Source organism: Populus alba, chromosome 6, assembly GCF_005239225.2.
Source record: "Populus alba chromosome 6, ASM523922v2, whole genome shotgun sequence".
NCBI classification, from domain to species: domain Eukaryota; kingdom Viridiplantae; phylum Streptophyta; class Magnoliopsida; order Malpighiales; family Salicaceae; genus Populus; species Populus alba.
Window position 1 is genome coordinate 10,965,149 of NC_133289.1, and position 19,470 is coordinate 10,984,618.

Here is a 19,470-nt window from a genome sequence, read left to right on the forward strand (position 1 = left end):
AAGAATCCTCTTTTTTTTTTTTTAAATTTACCTATTTCAACCCAAAAGTACATAAAAAACACTCTTAAAACTTAAATATATTAATTTTTCAACTAAAGTACCCTTAAATTGTTCTAAAAGTACAAAATTAAATTAAAAAAAAAATTCTTAGTTCCAATATACTTTTCCTTACAACATTAAAGACTAAAAATACCGTAATGACATTCTTTTCGTCATCATGAACACTTTGACATAAAATTTGGTTATTCTTGTCTGTAAAATTTGACCAATTGGCCTGTCTCTTTTCTCTACTATTTTTTTAATGATTTTCTCTCTCTTCTTTATTAAGCTAAAAAACTGAGATACGAACAAAGTAAAATTTTACATTAAAATATATAATTATAAAATCAATAGGATCAAAAAAGAAATTTAAAAATTTCTTAAGGAAATTTTTCTTGAAAAACAAATTCACAACACGGTTTTTTTTTTTTAAAAAAAAAAGCCTGTCATTTTTTCATGGTTTTCAATTTTAGTTCTCTTATTTTCAATTTTTTATAAACAATAAAATCATTTTTTTTTCAAAATTATAACTTTATCCAATATTGGGATTTTTTTTATACAGTGGCAAACATATAAAAATAAAATAAAATAAATTATAAATTTAATTTTTAATTAATTTATTATTGAATGATAAAATTAAAATTCAATAATAATAAAAATTAAAAAACTACCAAAAAAAATGCAAAACACTTCCAATAGACAGTGTCTTGTTAGTCCACGAACAGGAAATTCACAGGAGTTTTTTGTATTTTGCACTATTTTGTTTTTATATCAGTCATAAGAACTTTAACTTTGTTTAAGTGATGAAGAACTCCGGAATTATTTTTCTATTTCAAAGAAAGTTAATAATAATAACAACAATAACAGTAATAATAATAAAAAAAAAACCTCAAATTACATTTTGAGATGTGAAATAATCTGTGCTATGTTATGTTAAATATATTTCAACGATCAAACATTTCATTTCACATATTAAAAAAAGAAAAAAAACTGAAAGGGGTGGTGAAATAATTTGTGCTCTGTTATGTTAAATATATTTCAATGATTAAACATTTTATTTCACACGTTAAGAAAGAAAACTTAAAAAGGGATGGTGAATTCATTGCTCTAAACATATTTTACTATGGATGAAAATAATAAATTTACCTTCTTGCTTCAAAAAAAAAAAGAAGCTTGAGGCTAATGGTTAATGGTAAGATTATTTTTTGCAATTAGGAAATTTTGTTATTTTTAATTTGACTGCATGAGAAGTATTTACCTTTTAAATTGCACAATAAATTATCATAAATACACTTAACATTAATACATTATTAGGTGTTATTAAGAGGTAGATTTGTATTTTTAATTATAAAGTGTACAATAAAATAATTAATTTATCATTATATAAAAAAATATTTTGACTATCAAAAAGTGGTGTTTTGGTCGCATCTTTTTATTTGCACAGTTCAAATACCTCTTTGCCCTTTGGGGTTTTTCTTTATACTTTGGATTTGAGGGCATTTTTGGTATTGCACTATTGATTTTCTTGTTGTTATTGGGTAAAATGAAGGTTATTTTTGTCTTTTAATAAATTAAAGGTATTTTAACCAAATTTGCTAACATGTGATACTCACGCGTCAATGCATCATCTACTCCATAATCTTTAAAAAACATGTGTGGCTCATTCTGACAACAAAAAATGCTATTATGAGATTTTTTTAGATTCATCTTAGTATCTTCTCCATGTAATGGTGGCGCGTGTAAAAAACAGATTTTCAATTTGGTTCTAAAGGCCATTTTTTTCTTCTTCTTTGTTTCCTCTATCTCTCTCAACTTTTTAGCCCTGTCCTATAATTTTTTAAATCAGCCCCTTAGCTTCTCTTTGTTTTGATTTGGTCCCTGTTTTTTTAGTTGATATTTGTTTTATTTCAAATAACTTTTGAAAATCAAAATTTATTAAAATTTCATCCTCATTTGATTTTTTTCTTCTCTTTATTTTCAATTTAGTCTCTGATCTTTTTGTAGATATTTGTAACAACTTATGAAAATCAAATTTTGTTTCAATTTCATCCTTATTTTTTTTTTAATTTGTTCAGATTTGATACTTATTTTTTAATTACTATTTATATCATCTAAGATAATTTAATTTTTTTGGCAATCTTATTCTCAATCATTTTTTTTCCTATTAAATTTTATCCTCTTTATTTTTATTGTTGTCTTTTTTGCTTTGCCAAAATTTTTAATTTGATATTTTCTTACACTCAATTCATTCCTTCAACGAGTTGATTTGAATTTCAACTTCTTGTTTAAGCTCATTTTGAAATTTCACAAGTTGTAGTTTAGAAAACTAACCCGACTTAAGGACATTCACTAGGTTTTTTTTTTTTTTTTTTTTAAGATAATATCATTTCAATTTTATTCCTTAATATTTATTTTATTGGAGATTGGGCTTTTGTGTTTTTTTTATATGCTTTCTACATCCTTTGTTTTTTTTTTTATTTGGTTGGTTATCTAGGTCTTTATTTTTTGTTCTTTATTAAATATATTTTCTCAAAATATTTTTTTATTGAATTAAAAAGAATTAATTGATTGAATATAGACAAAAACTAAATTTATTGTGTTTTGTTTGGTTTGCTTTTCCAAAGCATTGCTCTAGTGAACCATACGATTTCTTTATATGCATCCTTATGCAATGAAGTTTGAACTATATCAGCAAAATATTTTGGTTGTGGGTGATGTTCATGGTGGAGTGGCGGTGAGTCTCGAATGATATTTTCTTTCTTCTTCTTATAGGTATGATATTGATGATTCATTTTTTTAGTCAATTATTTTTAGATGTTTTTTATGGTTTGTTTTCTATTTTTTTTATTTAAATCAAATTATTAAATTCATCGATCTTATTAGATATAGTTAAGTTAATGACACAGTGTTGAGTTTTTCTTACTTGTTTAAAAACACTAATGTCGTCTAACCATCCCTTTTTTATGTTAAAAAAATTAAATTGGCTTGTGATGTAATATAGGTTCCTGGTCCAGTTTACAAAAAAAAAAAAGACTGTACCCCTCCTTATATTACACTATTTATTAGAATGATGTCTTGTTATTATTATTATTATTATTATTATTTTATCTAATCTATGTTTTTTTTTTAATTTCAAATATATTCTTCAATATTATATTTGTCCTTGGATTTTGCTTCATAATATTTTTTAATTTTTTTTATGAGATTTTCCTACACTCATGACCCTGACTGCAAGTTTGATGGGTTAATTCGATTGACTCGACTTTTTTTTTCTTATTTTTTCTAATTGATCATTTTTTGTGTCAATTTTATTATTTAACATTGAGTTGATTGAGAATTAAGTTTTGTGATACATTTCGATTTACTTTTTTTATAAGGTTATTCTCATCTTATGGCTTTGGTCACAAGTTTAGCAAGTTAATCTTGGTTGACTTGAATGATTTTTTATTTTTTTTTTAATAAAAATTTTAAAAATTTTAATCTCAACATCGGATCGATTGAAAATTGAGTTTCATGATTTATTGTAATTTTACTTTAATTATTGGGTCATCCAAGTCTCATAACTCGGGTCGTGAGATTAACAGGTTAACCCAGGTTGACTCTGATCATTTTTTTAAGTTTTTTTAATTAATTTTTTTTTTCCAGTTTCATCCTTGAACATTGGATTTATTGGAAATTGAGTTTTATAATTTGTTTTGATTTGTTTTCTATAGGGTTATCATGATTTCATAACTTGATATACAAATTGACGGGTTAATCTGAATCGTTCTAATAAGTTTGTTGTCTCAATTTTATTAAAAAAAAAAATCTTATTTTTAATATTTATTTTGAGTTAAACTATGTTTTTACTTGTTATTTGAGTTATTTTTGGACTCGTTAAAGTGATTGAGTCGCGTTAAATCAATTTCCATGTAATTTTAAATTTTTTCTTTTTAAAAATAATAATAATAATGCCTAGATATTTTTCTATATTAAAAAAAATCTTAATTTAACCTGAAATTGTAGCTTAAGCGTATAATATAGTAGATTCTATATTTTGATATTTCGTTTTTTTCCATAAAAATAATAATTTTTTTTAACAAACCTTTGCGCTAATCCTAAACAAAATATTCCCAATAAGTTAAATACTTACTGAATTACCTGGAAAACATTTATGTTATTGTCTTATAAAAAAATCGGAAACTTTTGGTTCATGATTTCATTCCTCTAATCAAAATGGCATGGTTATACCAAATTATTAAGATATAATTAATTATATACTCTCTACACCTCACCAGCCAACATACATTCCCTGGCTCATGCATCCTGAAATCATAGTTATTAAATTAATTTGGGTTTAACCTGATTAAATGATTGAGTTTTTTTATTATACAGGTTAATTTTAGTTAATATAATTTTTTTTAAAAAAATATATTTAAAATTTTAATATTTTATATAAAAAATTAAGAAGCAATATACGTAAATATAAACTATACATATTGTAAATAAAAAAATTTAAAAATTTAAATTTTTTCTATTACACATTAAAAAAGATATTATCTTAATATTTTAAATTGAAGTATTTAAATAAAAACAATTTTATATCCCACATTAAAAAAATAATTTTTTTGAACATATAATATATATATATATATATATATATATATATATATATTAAAGAGTTTTAAATTCTACATTAAAAAAATAAAATATTCTTCTAATATTTATATAGTAAATTTTAAAATGAGATAGTAACCAATTAAAAAATATAAATAAAAAAGAGTCTTTGATTAAAAAAAGAAATTTAATAAAAAAAAATTTTTTTACTGGATTTTACCAAGTCATCTAGGTTCCCAGTTAAACTCAATAGGTCAATTAGTTTTCTACAGGCCACTTAAAGGCTCAAGTTTTCAATAAAATGGACCTGGTTAAGGTCTTGAGTTATTTATATTCTGGATTGACCAGCCGGATCGGTTCCGAGTTTAAAACAACAGCTCACAAAATAAATAAATAAATAGAATTACTTAAATAAAGAAAACCCAAGAAAAGAAAGTAAAAGCCAGTTTCAGAGTTGATACCACTTGCACACCAGTAATGCCTTTTTTTTTTTTTGTTTCCCCTTAACTTTCCCTCTCTCTGGTTTCTTGACAGCTTCTGTCGTTCTCTCAACAAGTCAGCTCTTGCAAGTTTTTTGCAACAGTTGATGGTCACTATACATTAAAGAAGACTGGCCTTTGCAAATTCTGTGGTTTTTTCAAGAATTCATTGCGTCAACTCAATTTCATGGGAAATGAAGAAGTCTCACCCACCAAAGAAGGAGAAAATTTCAGTAACCCAGTTGATCCTCCAATATCAAAGGCACTACTTGTGTTCCTCTCTTTGCCTGTTGTCTATTTGTCCGTGCTATGCTCTTGTTCTTTATGTTTTCCTCCAAAAAACTTCATAGCTTTTTTTTTCCCCTTAGTTTTCTTTACTTGTTTTATTAAAGGCAACCTTTTCTTTTGGTGGGCTATTATTAAAATCATGAATCATGCATCATCCTCCCTCTCTCCTTGTGTGTTTTAAATTTCTAGACTTCCAATATATATTTTGGGTGTCTGTTTTTTATGCAAGGGCTGCACCTTATATGCGTTTTTCACCCATGCTTTTGTTTTGATGATCTTGGCATCATTAAATACCTATGCTGAAAACTGAAAATCCATGCTTATGATGCTTCCAAATTTTCCTAGCTATGTTTGACCCTGTAGAGGGGCAAGGATCGCCAGACTGTAAGACATGGGGAAGGTCAACAAGCAAACAAGTTTTTTTTTTTTTTACCAACTTAAGCCTTTCATTGCAAAGCTCATTTGCGGCAATGGCAGTAGCGTTTTTCTCAGTATCTTGAAATGGGTCTCAACATAATTATTTTAATTGGATAGACATGTTTTGTATTACTTTTATGTTGTAATTTGGGACATGATTAACGATCATATTGAATTTCAACCTGCTCTTAAAGCTTATCTCAACCCTCTTAATATCTGGGGTTTCTTAGTCACTGATAGCACGTTAATACTGAATTATCTTTGCAATATATCCCGTTTTTTCTTTTCTTTTCAATTCCGTGTTCTGGATCAGGAATGTTTCAAGTTTGTCATTAATTTATGATCTTTGAATAGGGAGAGTTTGTGTAGGTGTATTGATGTCGCTGGCTACCTATTTGACTTAAGTGTTGGTTTTGCAGAAGACTAACTATCTGTTATAGAGTGATACTCCAACTTTCCTTGTTGATCCTTCTTAGGTTGGGAGTTCCACAGAAATAACTGAGGATAATCCAGAGGGACAGCACCAGCGGCACCGAGAGCTCAGCTTAGAGATACAATCAAACAGTCGAGAGGATGCAAGATTTGATTTTGTGACAATTCAAACGCCCCCAATACCAAGTTCCACCCCCAAAAGAGTAAATTTTTCACCAATGCCGAGCCCTAGTTTTGCCCAAATGAACGAGCCCCCTGATCCCTCGTCATCAAAAATCAAATCAAACATAAGAAGCTTACTTCCAAAGTTAAGTTTTAAATACCGGAATAGTACTTCGGATATCGAGAAGGCTGCCGCCATGCTTGCACTGGGAGTTTCATCAGAAACAACAAAGCAGAAGCCATTCATTTCCAGGACATTGTCTCTCACAAAGCTTTTTACACTCCGGACAACGAGAACATCATCCTTACCCGTTACCCCTATTGCTCACTCAAATCCAGAGTCTATGCATGGAGGAAGTATGATTAATCCACCTAGTTCTGTTGTAAGTATTAACCTCTTCTGAACTTGAAATATCATATTTTGTTCTGGATTTAAGTTAATCATTTTCAGCTCCGGTAGCGCTTTATGAGCAACATGTATGGAAATCTTGAAGGAATCGCTTCATCTATTGTTTTCATATCATGATCAATCTATGGATAGGTGGAAAATTCACAACATTGCAACCAGCCACATACCATCAGAATGCATGCCGCATGCATTATCCTTCTGCCGATGAAAATCTTTCGTTTATATTTATTGACTAGTCATTACTTATCCCTACTTGTTGCTACAAGGTTGCCAATTCAATCGCTGAGTTCAATGGCTTCAAATCTTCTTGTAAGCTGAAAAAAATTATTCATTCAACAATTGTCACATGGGAATAGGGATATGTGTGTATTTTGAAGGGTTATTTGCCTTCTTCTCTGAGTATTTTGAGCTGAACATCTCTGCTTTTATAGCCATCCTGAATAGTTAGAAAGGTGTTATAACAATACAACCATTCAAATTTCTGCTGGAGTGTTACATGTGGCCAATTCCACTTAGCTCTTTGTAGTTTGTTTGTGCACTGAATGCATTTTACTAGCAGATAGATAAATTTCTGGATACCTACTTTCATCAATCAAATGTAGTTTGGTGGTGATTCATATTGGTTTTTGTAAGTATATTAGTCTGTTGAATGCTATTGCAATGGTTAACTGGTTTGTTAAGCATCTTTCCCACTTGGTGCATCTCCTAAATCTTCCAGTTAGCCATTTTCCTTTATCCCACACAATTTGGTGCAAGGCAATTTTTCTTCCTGACTCTTGGAGATTTCCTCACTTTACAGAAAAGGCCCATTCATCGGTCACACTCTGTCCCTGATTTTCGAAAAGATGGAAGCATAAGGCAGTTGGATTCTTCAGGTGGCCTGTTTCGTGTGGTTCCAAGTACTCCAAGAGTGGCTGAGGACGCTGTCTCAATAATGACAACATCTAATGCATCACCCAGGAATGATACTGGTATAGCCATTCTTTTAATTGCTCTAAATTGTTCCCTCTCACCTCAAAATCAGAAGGCTGTAAAAAGAAAAAGGAGGGGGGGTATTCATGGACACGAGAGCCCATACAATTTGTGGATTTTGTGGCTGAAAAAAGGCATGACTGGTTTTAGTATTTTAATTGGGATATCATTGATTGTTTGGGTATTTGAGCTTTCAACTACAATGCTTTCTCTTGTCACGTAACTTGTGATGACCAAACTTTGCCTTATCTTTAGCCTTGTGGTTCAGATGGAAATGATGATGGTGGAGAAGATATACCCGAAGAAGAAGCTGTTTGCAGAATCTGCTTGATTGTACTGGGGGAAGGTTCTGACACCCTTAAGATGGAATGCAGCTGTAAAGGTGAACTTGCATTGGCGCACCAAGAATGTGCTGTAAAATGGTTTCGTGTTAAAGGTAATAGAACATGTGAGGTGTGCAAGCAGGAGGTTTTGAATCTACCAGTTACCCTTTTCCGAGTTCAAAATTCTCAGGCCCTTGGTTCTCAAGGTCAAACTCAGCATTCAGAGGTTCCTCGACACAGGCATCTAAAGCTATTCCCTTTCTGCATTTCATTGGAACTAGATGTTCTTGGTTTTCTCATTTTCTTTATGTAAAGTAATCCACCTATCGGTATAAATAACATATATTAACCATAGCTAGGCAATCAAATGTCAGATATAACAAAGCCTCCCCATGAATCAGAGCGAGGGCTGAAAGCATTCTGTTTATTATCCTGGTTAAGCAAATAAACTTGAAATGCACACTTGAACGAGATCTATTTTATGGCCAACATACATGTTGAATTTTGAGACAGCCACTTTATGCAAAAATGGCACAAGTGTAGGGCTGTCTAATTTCTTGGACCAGAATTAGGCAATGCTAGGTTATCAAGAATAAATTTAAAAACTTGATTGTGTCCTTTTGTTGTTCATATGTGTCTTTTTGCTGATTGGTGGTGTCACAATTCGTTCTTGATTGATTTGAAATATTATTCTAGCTTTCAGCTGATGTTTGAATTCCACTCTCTCATTTAGAAGATGGTTGCAAATTTTCTCAGGGTTTTGCAGGATGTTCCTGTTCTTGTCATTGTCAGCATGCTTGCCTACTTTTGTTTTCTTGAGCAGCTTCTGGTAAGTATAGCAACTCGTTATCCCTGCCCTTCAAGCCTACCACAGCACCTAATTTTTTCATTTTACAGGTTGGGAAAATGGGGTCTGGTGCAATTGCCGTTTCTCTTCCCTTTTCCTGCATTTTGGGCCTGCTTGCTTCCATGACTTCAACAACAATGGGTAGGCTGACCTTGTATCTGTATTCTGACAAACGTTTTCTTCTAGCAAATTTTGTGATCTCATTGTCTCATTATTTGGAGTTTGGGTTTAGTGAGGAGGAGGTATGTCTGGGTCTATGCAACTATTCAGTTTGGATTAGTGGTCCTTCCTGCTCACCTCCTCTATTCATTGGTGAGTGTTTTTTTCACGCATTGTTTTGTTATTTCTGTTTTCAGCTCAACTTCAAAGTCAAACTCTTTTACTGGGGAAATGGATTTGGTCTCAAGTTTCTAAATAAGTTCTAATAAGGGACTTGCTGAAGGATCATAGTACTTGCTTGTGGTTAAACAATGATGAGTCGGGCTTTTGAATTGTTCAATCCCTCGTTCTTAAAGATATAAATATGATTTGTATTGATGGTTTGTTTTGTTGCTTCCTCAGCTTCATATGCAGGCTGTTCTATGTCTTCTCCTTGCCACATTTACTGGTTTTGGAGCTACGATGTTCGGACGTTATTCTATAGTTGAGATCATGAGATGGAGGAGAAGATGGATTGCTCAGCCAAGTGAACAGCGTGGTTCTCAGGATTTGGCACAGCCACATCAACAGCCTACAGTGGTTGATGAAACTGTGACAAATCCGAACCATCTACCCAGTTGAAAATGGAGGTCCAGAAATAATGCATATCATATAATATTTGTACATTTTGATTCATCAGTTATACAGTCAATGGCACAAAAATGGAGGGTTCCGGCTGTATTTTAGTATATACAAGGTCTGTCAGCTTTTTATTTTTGGATATAAGAAATGGTTGTACAAGGAGGCTTACAACACACCTGGCATGGAACATGCGTCTTTCATATCCACACAACCTGGAGCGATCCCCACTGGCCTATGTCAGGGCCAGAAGATAGGATTCATCTCGTAGTTGTTACGATGTTGTAAAGTATGAAATACTTCTTGTAAGGAATGTAATTCTTTTTCGGCTCTAGTGCAGCTATTTTCTGGTGTTTTTTTTTTTTTTTTTTTAACTTGAGTATTCAGTCAGTTTATACACACCTTACAAGGACTAAAAACTATAATTTTTTTTTTTTCCCGCCATCTTTGATTTTGTATTTGTAGGATATGGTTCTCTCTGTATTTACTCGTGAAAATGCTGGACTTCATTGGTTTAGACTTCATGGCGCCATAGTAAGAACTCCACTGTAAATGAACGAAGGAAAGATAAAAAGGAACAGATCAAATTGCACCTTGATTTAACAAAACTTGTGTCATTCTCGTACATCAAGCATTTAAAATCATCCACATGTCCTGGGCGAAGAAATTGTGTAACGCAGCAAAGTTCTGAAAACAATCAGCTGGAGCACAGCAGCATCCTGTTTCTATTATTTTTTTCCCTTGGAACAGGTGGAACTTTATCAATTAGTGGTTAATGCCAGTATTTTGTTGTATTTTTTTATTTAGAAATATATTAAAATAATATATATATATATATATTTATTTTTAATATTAACATATTAATTTAAAACAAACAAACAAATAAATCTAGTGATTATCTTTCCACCTCAAAATATGGTGCCTGCGCAAGCCAGGTCCCTCAAAAGGAGATTCGGTTTGGGAGTCCACCGGGATGGCTTGGTAACAAAACAGACAAGGGCGAAATGAGAAAAACAATCACTACAAAAAACCTCTAGCTAACATGGTATGGCTCTAGTTCAGCTTGTTAACCTGAATAAACCATATCCATATGAATACAGCACCAGTCTCCCATAATTCCATGTTCCTCAACATAACTTCTGTGTCAAAACTGAGGTAATACGAACCAAAAGAATAATTTTTCTTCCAAATTAAAGGTACATCCAAGATAAATAAATATCATCTAGCCATAACATGAAGCTTATGGCATATTACTGTGAGCGAGCTTCAGGATACCTGGCAAAAATTGTAAGGCAATTGTGAAATTCCATTACCAGCAGAATCAAATGAACTTCTATCACCTCAGAAATGCAAATCTCAAAGGAGCAACTTCCAATTATTTCTGTCAGCAATTAAACATTATATAAGTTATATCCTAGCAACAGCCGTTTTGTACTTACACAGGGGGTTTTCTCCCTCCCGAGCTCTTAGAGCCATAAATGGCATTTTATCTCTCCATATACAAATGGACCCAGTTGACGGATTCCCCTGCAATCAGATCACATTCATCCAGCTCTACCTCTGAGAAAATCAACCCTGGAATAGGGATCAACAGCCACACCAGCAAATTCAAATCAAATTCATGGAGAAGAGATCCATTTTGCCTAGGAAACTGATGACAATTTGGTCATTGCTTATATGCAGAACTGCCAGTCTTGCTTGACAATAATGGCTTCTCCTTCAAACTGGTACTTAAGATGGTTTCAGAGTTGCCTGACTGGCTTTCTGAGGTTCCAGGTCTCATCCAGATTTTTATATGGCCCTCTCTACATACAGTAAGAACAGATTCCTGTCTAAATACTAAACCAGAAAGAGGTTCTGTGTGAACACGGTGAGCTAATACAGGAGAAAGCTTTGGAACATCACGCATGCTTGGAGCAGGTTGCAGAGTACCAACTGGGATAACACTGTCCCAGTGTGAAGACTGACTTCCAGTACTGAAAGTAGGAGATCCACCAGGAGGGCACCTGCGTAATGGCACTACAATCTCATCCATTTCCAGGTCCCATAGAAGCAACTGTGTGTCCTGTTGACAAAACAAACAAATTGCAACATGGTTAGTTATGAAGCCTTTTTTTAAAGCGCACAGGTACTACAAGGAATCAAAAAATTGGGGAAAACTGGGAAGATGATGTTATAAAAGACCATACAGACACCTCAATCCCATCACATCACTCAGTTTTAACTCACACAACATGTTCTTTACTGCTGCAGGCATTGGTTTTCACTCTCTGTTCAAATTACTTCAGCCAACTTTTATTACTAAGTGTTTGGAAAATAAACATACAGACAGGTCCAATTCATTGCATATATACAAAAACCCAAAACTCTTACTGCTGATCAATCTTATCAGTTTTAAGCTGAGCTAGCAGCTAATATTACACTTAAAATTATTCTTTTGACATATAAAACGATGATCACAATAGCTCAACTTTATAATCTGACCGGTCTTCGAACAGCTCCCCACATCAACCAGTTTATATGCACGTGCCTTGCACATGTAACACAAAATTAATACAATTAAATTCATGCATGTTAATATGTATTTGCAAACTAAAAATAAGCATATAAAAGTCATCAAAAATTAAAATACGTAGCTCTGTTTATTTTTTGTCTTCTTAGAAAAAGGTAAAGCGCCCCCCCCCCCCCCCCCTCAAAAAAAAAAAAAAAAAAAAAAACCTAATAATATCTAGTTGAAAATTTAAGGCTCCATTTTCATGAAAAATAACTTATATGTGGGAAGTATTTTCCTAAGAAAAAATTGCTGGGATTAATGAAATGTAGTCTAGTAAAATATTTTCATCTTGAGAACTGTGAGTTGTTTTCCCATGTTTTATGCTTTTTTTTTATACCATAAAATATTTTTCATTGACCAAGTCTTCCTAACTTGCTAATTAAAGTATCTCTTTCTGTAGAATAAAAAACTGAAAAAACCCCTTCAACCATTATTTTAAATATCCAAAATCTTGCAGGAAAAAGAAAAGGCCACATAGTACTTACATTGAATAAAAGGATATTGAAAGGATATCATCTTCAAGATAGTTTTCTTTCTTAAACCCTATAAAAAATATACATCACATTTGAAACCACCAGACTTGGCATCCCCCTTGTTGTTTAGGCAACTATGTATACCACCACCCAGAATCACCACTACCAAATATTAGCCTCTTGTACATAGAAAAGGAAAAAAAAATTTGAGCTTCTTCTGAGACTCAACACCAATTCGATTGCTGCCTCCACTATGAGTAAAATGTCATATTGAGATGAGATTAACATGCATGATGGCACAAAGTTTACATAGGACTCACTAGAATTTGTGATGAGGTAGAATGCCTAAAGGTGGTGAATAAAAAACAATAAAGGCCACATTAGTTATAATATTAAAATAAGGTATGTTCATCGAATTAAATGCTTTAACATAGCTTGTGCTTTTATTTATAGAAATCAATATGTTTTTTCCATCAAAAGGAACACTGTCCTAGTTCTACAGTTATGCTAGAGCTAAAACACTAAATATTAAGTAAATTGCTTATTTAGAATGATTGCTTTTCAAAAGCACCCTCCCAGGGTTCTAAAAACTCAGGCACCTTTGCTTCACTATTAACTTCAACCAAAGTGATACATCAGCACCCGAATTTTGGTTTTTTTGGATATCACATCCAAATAATATGGCCTTTATCTGACCTGGAACTTAAAATTGCCTTCAGCAAGCTGTAGAGCAGGTCAACCATGAATTGCAATAAAAATGTTTAGCATACCTGACCAACAGAACCAAACCGGTACACAACATTCTCCCCTGTGCCATCTGAATTTGGTGATGACCAATATGAATCAAAAGCCACTCCACTCACCTGCCAGCTCCATCAGATAAGAACTGTATAAGATGACCAGAATCATGTAATAGAATATCAACTACCATTATTTGAGAATATTACCCATGAACTGTGTCCTTCACCCCAAGCAACAACTTTACGATCTTCCATGCTCCAGACTTGAACTAAATCATCTTCTCCTCCAGTCAAAATATACTTCACATCCATGCTGAGAGGGTGACACCCTTCATATCAGTTTTCTTGTAAAGCAATGTCAATAATTGAAAGGCAAAAGACCAACAGAAATGAAAGACTTAAAGTTTAAATACAAAAGGTCTTAGGGTATATCAGTCAAGAGCCATGGCTTCTTTCGCATGTTTACAACCACAGCAAAATGTTGGAAGAACATTTTCAAAAAATAGCAATGAGTTATGACTTGAAAACTGGTAGAGCTAGTCACCTCCAAGCACAACAAAGAAGAGCACCATAATAACTTTTACCACCACATATAAGTTGTTCTTTTAAATAGTCAAAAACTCGCAAGTAACCTGCATCAGCAAAAGACTAAGATCAATTACATTAACTACCCAACACAGAATAAAACAACACGAAAACATTAGATGCAACAATAAGTACAGTGTTATACCATCTCTTCCAACAGTTGCTAAATAGGTCCCGTCGGTTGAGAACGCAATGCCATTGATTGAACCTTGGCTAATATGCCATCTGGCAATTGGGTTACTCTGCATGCAGTTTGTAGGAGTCAAGGAAAGAACTGCATATTTTGTTGCATAAGTATAGAAATCAAGAAATAATGAGTCAAGGAAAGAACTTCATATTTTGTGGAATAAGAATGAGAAAAATAATCTATCACTCGAGATGCACATGCTTCCAGTGAAAGATGTTCTTATAATGCCAAAGGGAAATGAGCTAATGACATGCATATCTAACAGAAGCATCTAAACACATATGTATAACCTCCCAGTAAAATCACCAAGATAACAAAAGTAGGCATGGGAATTGGAAGACTACAAATGAGGTTGAGCTACAGAGCATGCTTCACTGGTTTCTCCACTGGCACAATTTGATGAAAAGTTTTATGATGCTGAGGGAGCAAGTAGTGGCATCCTATTCGTTACTCCACTGGACCCACTTTGAAAAAAAGAGCCAGACACGTGTAGGAGAGAGAAAATCCAATATACGACCCAACAAGATAACACAAGTAGGCATGGGGAATTAGAAAACTACAAATGAGGTTGAGCGATAAACCCTACTTCACTGGTCTCTCCATTGGCACAATTTAACGGAAAATTTTATGGTGCTCAAGAGTAACTAGTGGCATCCTATTAGTTACTTTCGATCCACTTTGAAAAAAAAGAGACAAGTGTAGGAGAGAGAAAATCAAATCCAAGACTCACAAAGATAACACAAGTAGGCATGGGGAATTGGAAAACTACAAATGAGGTTGAGCGACAAAGCCCACTTCACTACTCTCTCTACTAGCACAATTTAACAAAAAATCTTATAGTGCTTAGAGAGTAACTAGTGGTATCCTATTAGTTCTCCATTGAGAACACTTTGAAAAAAGAGACAAACACATGTTGGAGAGAAAATCGAATCATTGACCCACAAAAAATGATAAGCGTATCTCTACCTAAACTTTCTCTCTCTTCTTTGTATCTATTTCCACCAAGTTACATAATAAAATTCTCAAACAAACGTGAAAGGCGAAAATTATTGACTAAAAGAATGACCCTAAACAAACAAAACATAATATTTCAGAAAGATTTAAAATCTCAATCACAGTGTCATTTGCAACACCATGACTAATTGTTGCTCTGAAAATGTGCACATCTCTAAACTTCTATGTATATACATCGAACTTAACTTGGCAACAAAAACAAAATGGTTTCATATATCATTGGCATTTGAACAATACTTTGCCATGATAAATACTGAAGAGGGAGGAGCTACAAATATTGAAGAGGAGGAGCTACCAGATGAAGGGTGAAGTAACAGATATATGGTGTCAATTCCCAAACACGTAAATAACAACAAAGGATAATTGCTTCTGGATTTTAAAATAATTCCCAAGTAGAGATTGCTTGAACCATTAGAAACCAAGTTTATGAAGCAATGATCAAAGCAAGACTAACATGGTACTTCAGTAGCAACAAGACAAACTCTTCTACCTTACTGTACCGGGCATGCGAAACAGAGAATTGAGTTTGATCTTTGATAACAGGGAATGAAGAATCACCAGCACCATCCTTGCTCTAGAGGAAAAGAAGAGCAATTAAATAGATAAGATCTCTTGATACAACTTGACCTCTGAAATTTTATGGAAGATGATAAAATGTAATTTTTTTTCAAGTTGGAAGCTTACCTTTTCATAGACGTACAAATTACCATCAGCATGAGCAACAACAAAAGCACCATCTCCTCCAGGCACCCATGCAATACTCATACAACGGCTGTTGAAAATGAGCAGCATTAATTAAATTGGTTTTGCACATAACACTCAATGGTCATAAGGGTAATATATATACTTGATGAACATGATTTGTTAACAAAATGGTCATTTTGTATAACACATCTGCCCAGGGGATTTTTTTCTCCTAAAAACAAAAAGGAAAACCAAGATTTCAGAGTTTCTAGAAAATATCAAGCTAGACAAGTAAAACATTTTGAGTATATATTCTTTGGATAGCTCGAAAGCTTTTCATTTGTAGCCTATAGAAAGTTCAGGAGTGTTGGGAAAAAAGTTGCATACCCACGCAATATGAGCAATTGGACATTTTAAGGTCTGTTCTGTAATTGATTTCACAGGGTAAAGCATTGGCAGCAACCCAGTGACACAGACAACAAATAGATCACTTTTTTATGTGCTTTAATTTGATTCTATGATGCAAGTTTTTTTTTTTTTCTTAATTTTTAGATTTGTTGGGAATTTATAACTTTAGGTTTCTATTTTAGGTTACAATATTTAATGATGAAAATTAAAAAAACTGTCTCTTAAGCTCAAACTTGCACCAACTAACATCACCGAGGATTCCCACATTTCTCAGCAACCTTCTCTGTGACTTGCATTATGACCAAGCCACACTAATTTTCACAACTCAATGAATGAAGTTATGCATGCATACGTGCTGTTTTGACAACAAGATCATCACTTAAATAAGATAAAGCTTGGAAGTATAAGCATGCATGATAAAGAAATATAGTCAAAATATGAAGGTCAGGAAGCACTATAGTTATTTTGCCTGTTATTAACTGAACCATCTTTGTTATAATGCTGGGCCCCAACTAGCTTCTTTCCAACATCCTGTAATTGCTGTCTCAGTGACACAGAGTAGACTACAATAGCACAAATATTGCCAATAATATCAGAAAGTTTTAAGTTTTCAATAAAGAAAAAAATTTAATCCAAACTCAAGTTGAGATTTTACCATCACCAGAACTCAAGCCAACAAGAAAATCATGTCCATCCTTAGCATCTTGGTCAAAGGCATGGCACACAGGGTTTGAATTACTAAAATGGATGGATTTTATTGGGTCCTGTATTCAAACCAAGAAACTCTTAAATACCTACCTCATGTTTCCACTAAGAAAAATATCAACAAAAGATATTGAGTTACCTTATCTGGAGAATTTAAATCACTTATGAAGATGGCATCCCCTACATTGAAGATCAAGTAAGTCCCTTTTCCATCAAAATTTGTATTAATCATTGAATTACTTGAGCTCGAAGCCCCCAATGATCCAATCCTACTACTACTACTACTAATACTTTTACTCCCACCATTCCCTCCAACAAAGCTAAGTGCACGGCTTCCATTGCTACCACCCAACAACCTAGCAGCAGCTGATCGTACACCACTGCTTGCACTGAAACTTGAAGGTGGGGCTGTTGGGGTTGATGGGGCAGGCTTGTCCTTGAGATTAGCTAGGGTTACCTGATAATCAAATTTAACCAAATTTCTTATAAAAAACTCGAATTGAGGCAGTGATAAATATACAGTTATGCATTATCACATTAACTAAATGCCAACATCAAAATTTAGCAGATAACCAAGTAAATGTTGATTCTAATAAATGGGCATTGACCAAGTACATGATAATTGACCAAACCCAATCAGATGCTGATTTCAAAAATAGGGTGTTGCTAAAAAACCCCTAGAAAATTAATGAATTGCCAATGCTAAAACAACATAGCAAAAACCACAACAAATATAAGGACAATGAGAAAAAAAATTCTAAAACTAAAGAGTCACCAACCAAAACTAACACGCAAAGTTATAAAAAATATAAAGCTTTTACAGGTTGTTTGGAAACTTAAGATTTGAGTAGGAATGAAATCATTTCAACACCATTTACCCAATTCTAGTGTTTGGTGAGCTTTAAGTAGTATAAATGAGTTCTACAACGAATTAAAATTAGAGATATTTATAAATTTGCAAATCACAAGGGGTGTGATTTGCTTCAAAATTGACACATTAAAATTTAATCCCATTAACACCCTTCTCCCTCTCTCTCACACACACATGCTTGGAATAAGTTTTTTTTATAGATGAGGGAAAGTTGGATAAATGATGGATTTTCACTGAAGTCAAATGAATTCCACAATTTTAAAACCTATTTCAAACAAAAAAAAATCAATTAGCAAATCAAATCAATTCAATCTGCTTAAATAGCTGAAATCAATTATAGCATAGAAGTGTTTCCAAACAAGCAGTTAATGAATTGGACAATCCCCGAAAGGCTTCGAAACCAAAATTTACCCCATAAAAACTCGAACGAATCAAATTGACAAAATGGGTATTAATAAAAAGAACAAATAGAAAAAAGAAGACCTGGGTAGCAGTTTTGCCATGGGCATAGTGAAGTAGACCAGAAGGATGTGTCTTTTCATAGTGAAGCTTATAACGTCCTTCTGGGGTTTTAAAATAAGTCTTTAATCCCGGTGATTGCGGGTTCGCCGACGCAGATGACGTTGAGATCATGCCGTTGCTTGTGTTGATCATGGTGTCCTTGCCTTTTATTGTTGTAGACCTTAAAGCATCTGATCATGACACTAGGGTTTGGTCTCTCTTTTCGTTTTTTCGAAAAAAAAGAAACGAATTGCTGGTGGGTTTTGATTTTTTAAGAGAAAAGTTCTGTTCTTTACTTTTGATATGCTGTTTCTGGGTCTTCAGTGGAGACCAAACAGAGAGAGGGGGGAGTTTTAGATCCTCTGTTTTGGGGCTTCTGAGAAAACGTTGTTGTTAATGTTTGTTTGGCTTTTGTTATTTTTTTTAAAGATCCGTTGTGTTTGACTTTTGAGGTTTAAAAGTCAAGTAAATGAACGGTGGAGATGATAGAGGAGGAGGGTGTCTGGGTCCGAAAGTTTTCTGCCAATGAGAGGAGAAGATGAGATTGATAACGATAGTGTAAACTCTGAATTATGTCTTTATCTATATCTAATTGTTTTGATTGAGGGGTCGTTGTTTGGTCGAACTATTTTTTATTTAAAAATTAATATTTTTATAAAAACTTAATTTGAATTTTTTAAAAAAATTTCACTAAAGTCCAGTCCAATTATACCGCTGCCTTAAACTTGCTCTAAATTCAACTCCCTACAAAAGAGAATGAGTTATGCTGTTTTCGGTTTGTTTATTACTTTGGACTATATAATTGGGGAAATATATTATACATCAAGCTGTGTCTCAAGCAGATCATGGTGTTTTCTACATGTAAGACAGTGATTGGAGGATATTCTTGTGGGCCTAAAAAGGTTACCCCATATTGTGTTGGGCTTGTTGAGATTAAGATCTTGGCCATGCCTTGGGCTCAGAAGCTATTTGAGATGATTTGGCACAGATTGTTTGGAAGCTAAACT

General features: G+C 33.1%; 2 protein-coding genes across 4 annotated transcripts; one reads left to right on the forward strand and one right to left on the reverse strand.

The window, feature by feature from the left end:
* The first annotated feature begins 5,094 nt into the window (after positions 1-5,094).
* Positions 5,095-10,110, forward strand: LOC118048575 (uncharacterized). 2 transcript variants are annotated; one of them, XM_035058345.2, is made up of 8 exons: positions 5,095-5,376; positions 6,296-6,796; positions 7,622-7,793; positions 8,063-8,357; positions 8,874-8,946; positions 9,015-9,105; positions 9,197-9,276; positions 9,526-10,110. In XM_035058345.2, exons 1-8 carry the CDS (start codon positions 5,302-5,304, stop codon positions 9,742-9,744), a joined length of 1,506 nt encoding a protein of 501 aa, XP_034914236.1. In that variant the 5' UTR covers positions 5,095-5,301; the 3' UTR covers positions 9,745-10,110. The 2 variants fall into 2 exon arrangements, with proteins under 2 accessions (XP_034914236.1, XP_073266222.1); XM_073410121.1 differs by lacking the exon at positions 5,095-5,376 and adding an exon at positions 7,089-7,131 and having other exon boundaries at positions 6,659-6,796.
* Positions 10,111-10,744: 634 nt separating this feature from the next.
* On the reverse strand, positions 10,745-18,929 carry LOC118048574 (probable catabolite repression protein creC). 2 transcript variants are annotated; one of them, XR_004687490.2, is made up of 12 exons: positions 18,446-18,929; positions 17,231-17,548; positions 17,042-17,150; positions 16,856-16,949; positions 15,979-16,066; positions 15,785-15,868; positions 14,239-14,335; positions 14,053-14,140; positions 13,716-13,821; positions 13,539-13,631; positions 11,181-11,806; positions 10,745-11,016 (listed from the first exon to the last, which is right to left on the reverse strand). XR_004687490.2 is itself a non-coding variant. In XM_035058344.2 (11 exons), the coding sequence occupies exons 1-11, from the start codon at positions 18,614-18,616 to the stop codon at positions 11,408-11,410; spliced, it is 1,647 nt and encodes a 548-aa protein (XP_034914235.1). In that variant the 5' UTR covers positions 18,617-18,929; the 3' UTR covers positions 11,027-11,407. The 2 variants fall into 2 exon arrangements, 1 of the variants encoding a protein (XP_034914235.1); XM_035058344.2 differs by lacking the exon at positions 10,745-11,016 and having other exon boundaries at positions 11,027-11,806.
* Positions 18,930-19,470: the final 541 nt, after the last annotated feature.

Coding starts and splice junctions, on each gene's coding strand:
- LOC118048575 (XM_035058345.2), top strand. CDS start 5,302: ATGGGAAATGAAGAAGTCTCACCCACCAAAGAAGGAGAAAATTTCAGT. Junction 6,797..7,621: donor TTAATCCACCTAGTTCTGTT/GTAAGTATTAAC, acceptor CTCACTTTACAG/AAAAGGCCCATTCATCGGTC. Junction 9,277..9,525: donor CTCACCTCCTCTATTCATTG/GTGAGTGTTTTT, acceptor TTGCTTCCTCAG/CTTCATATGCAGGCTGTTCT.
- LOC118048574 (XM_035058344.2), bottom strand. CDS start 18,616: ATGATCAACACAAGCAACGGCATGATCTCAACGTCATCTGCGTCGGCG. Junction 15,869..15,978: donor ATTTGTACGTCTATGAAAAG/GTAAGCTTCCAA, acceptor CTTTTCCTCTAG/AGCAAGGATGGTGCTGGTGA. Junction 14,141..14,238: donor AGCAACTGTTGGAAGAGATG/GTATAACACTGT, acceptor TTGCTGATGCAG/GTTACTTGCGAGTTTTTGAC.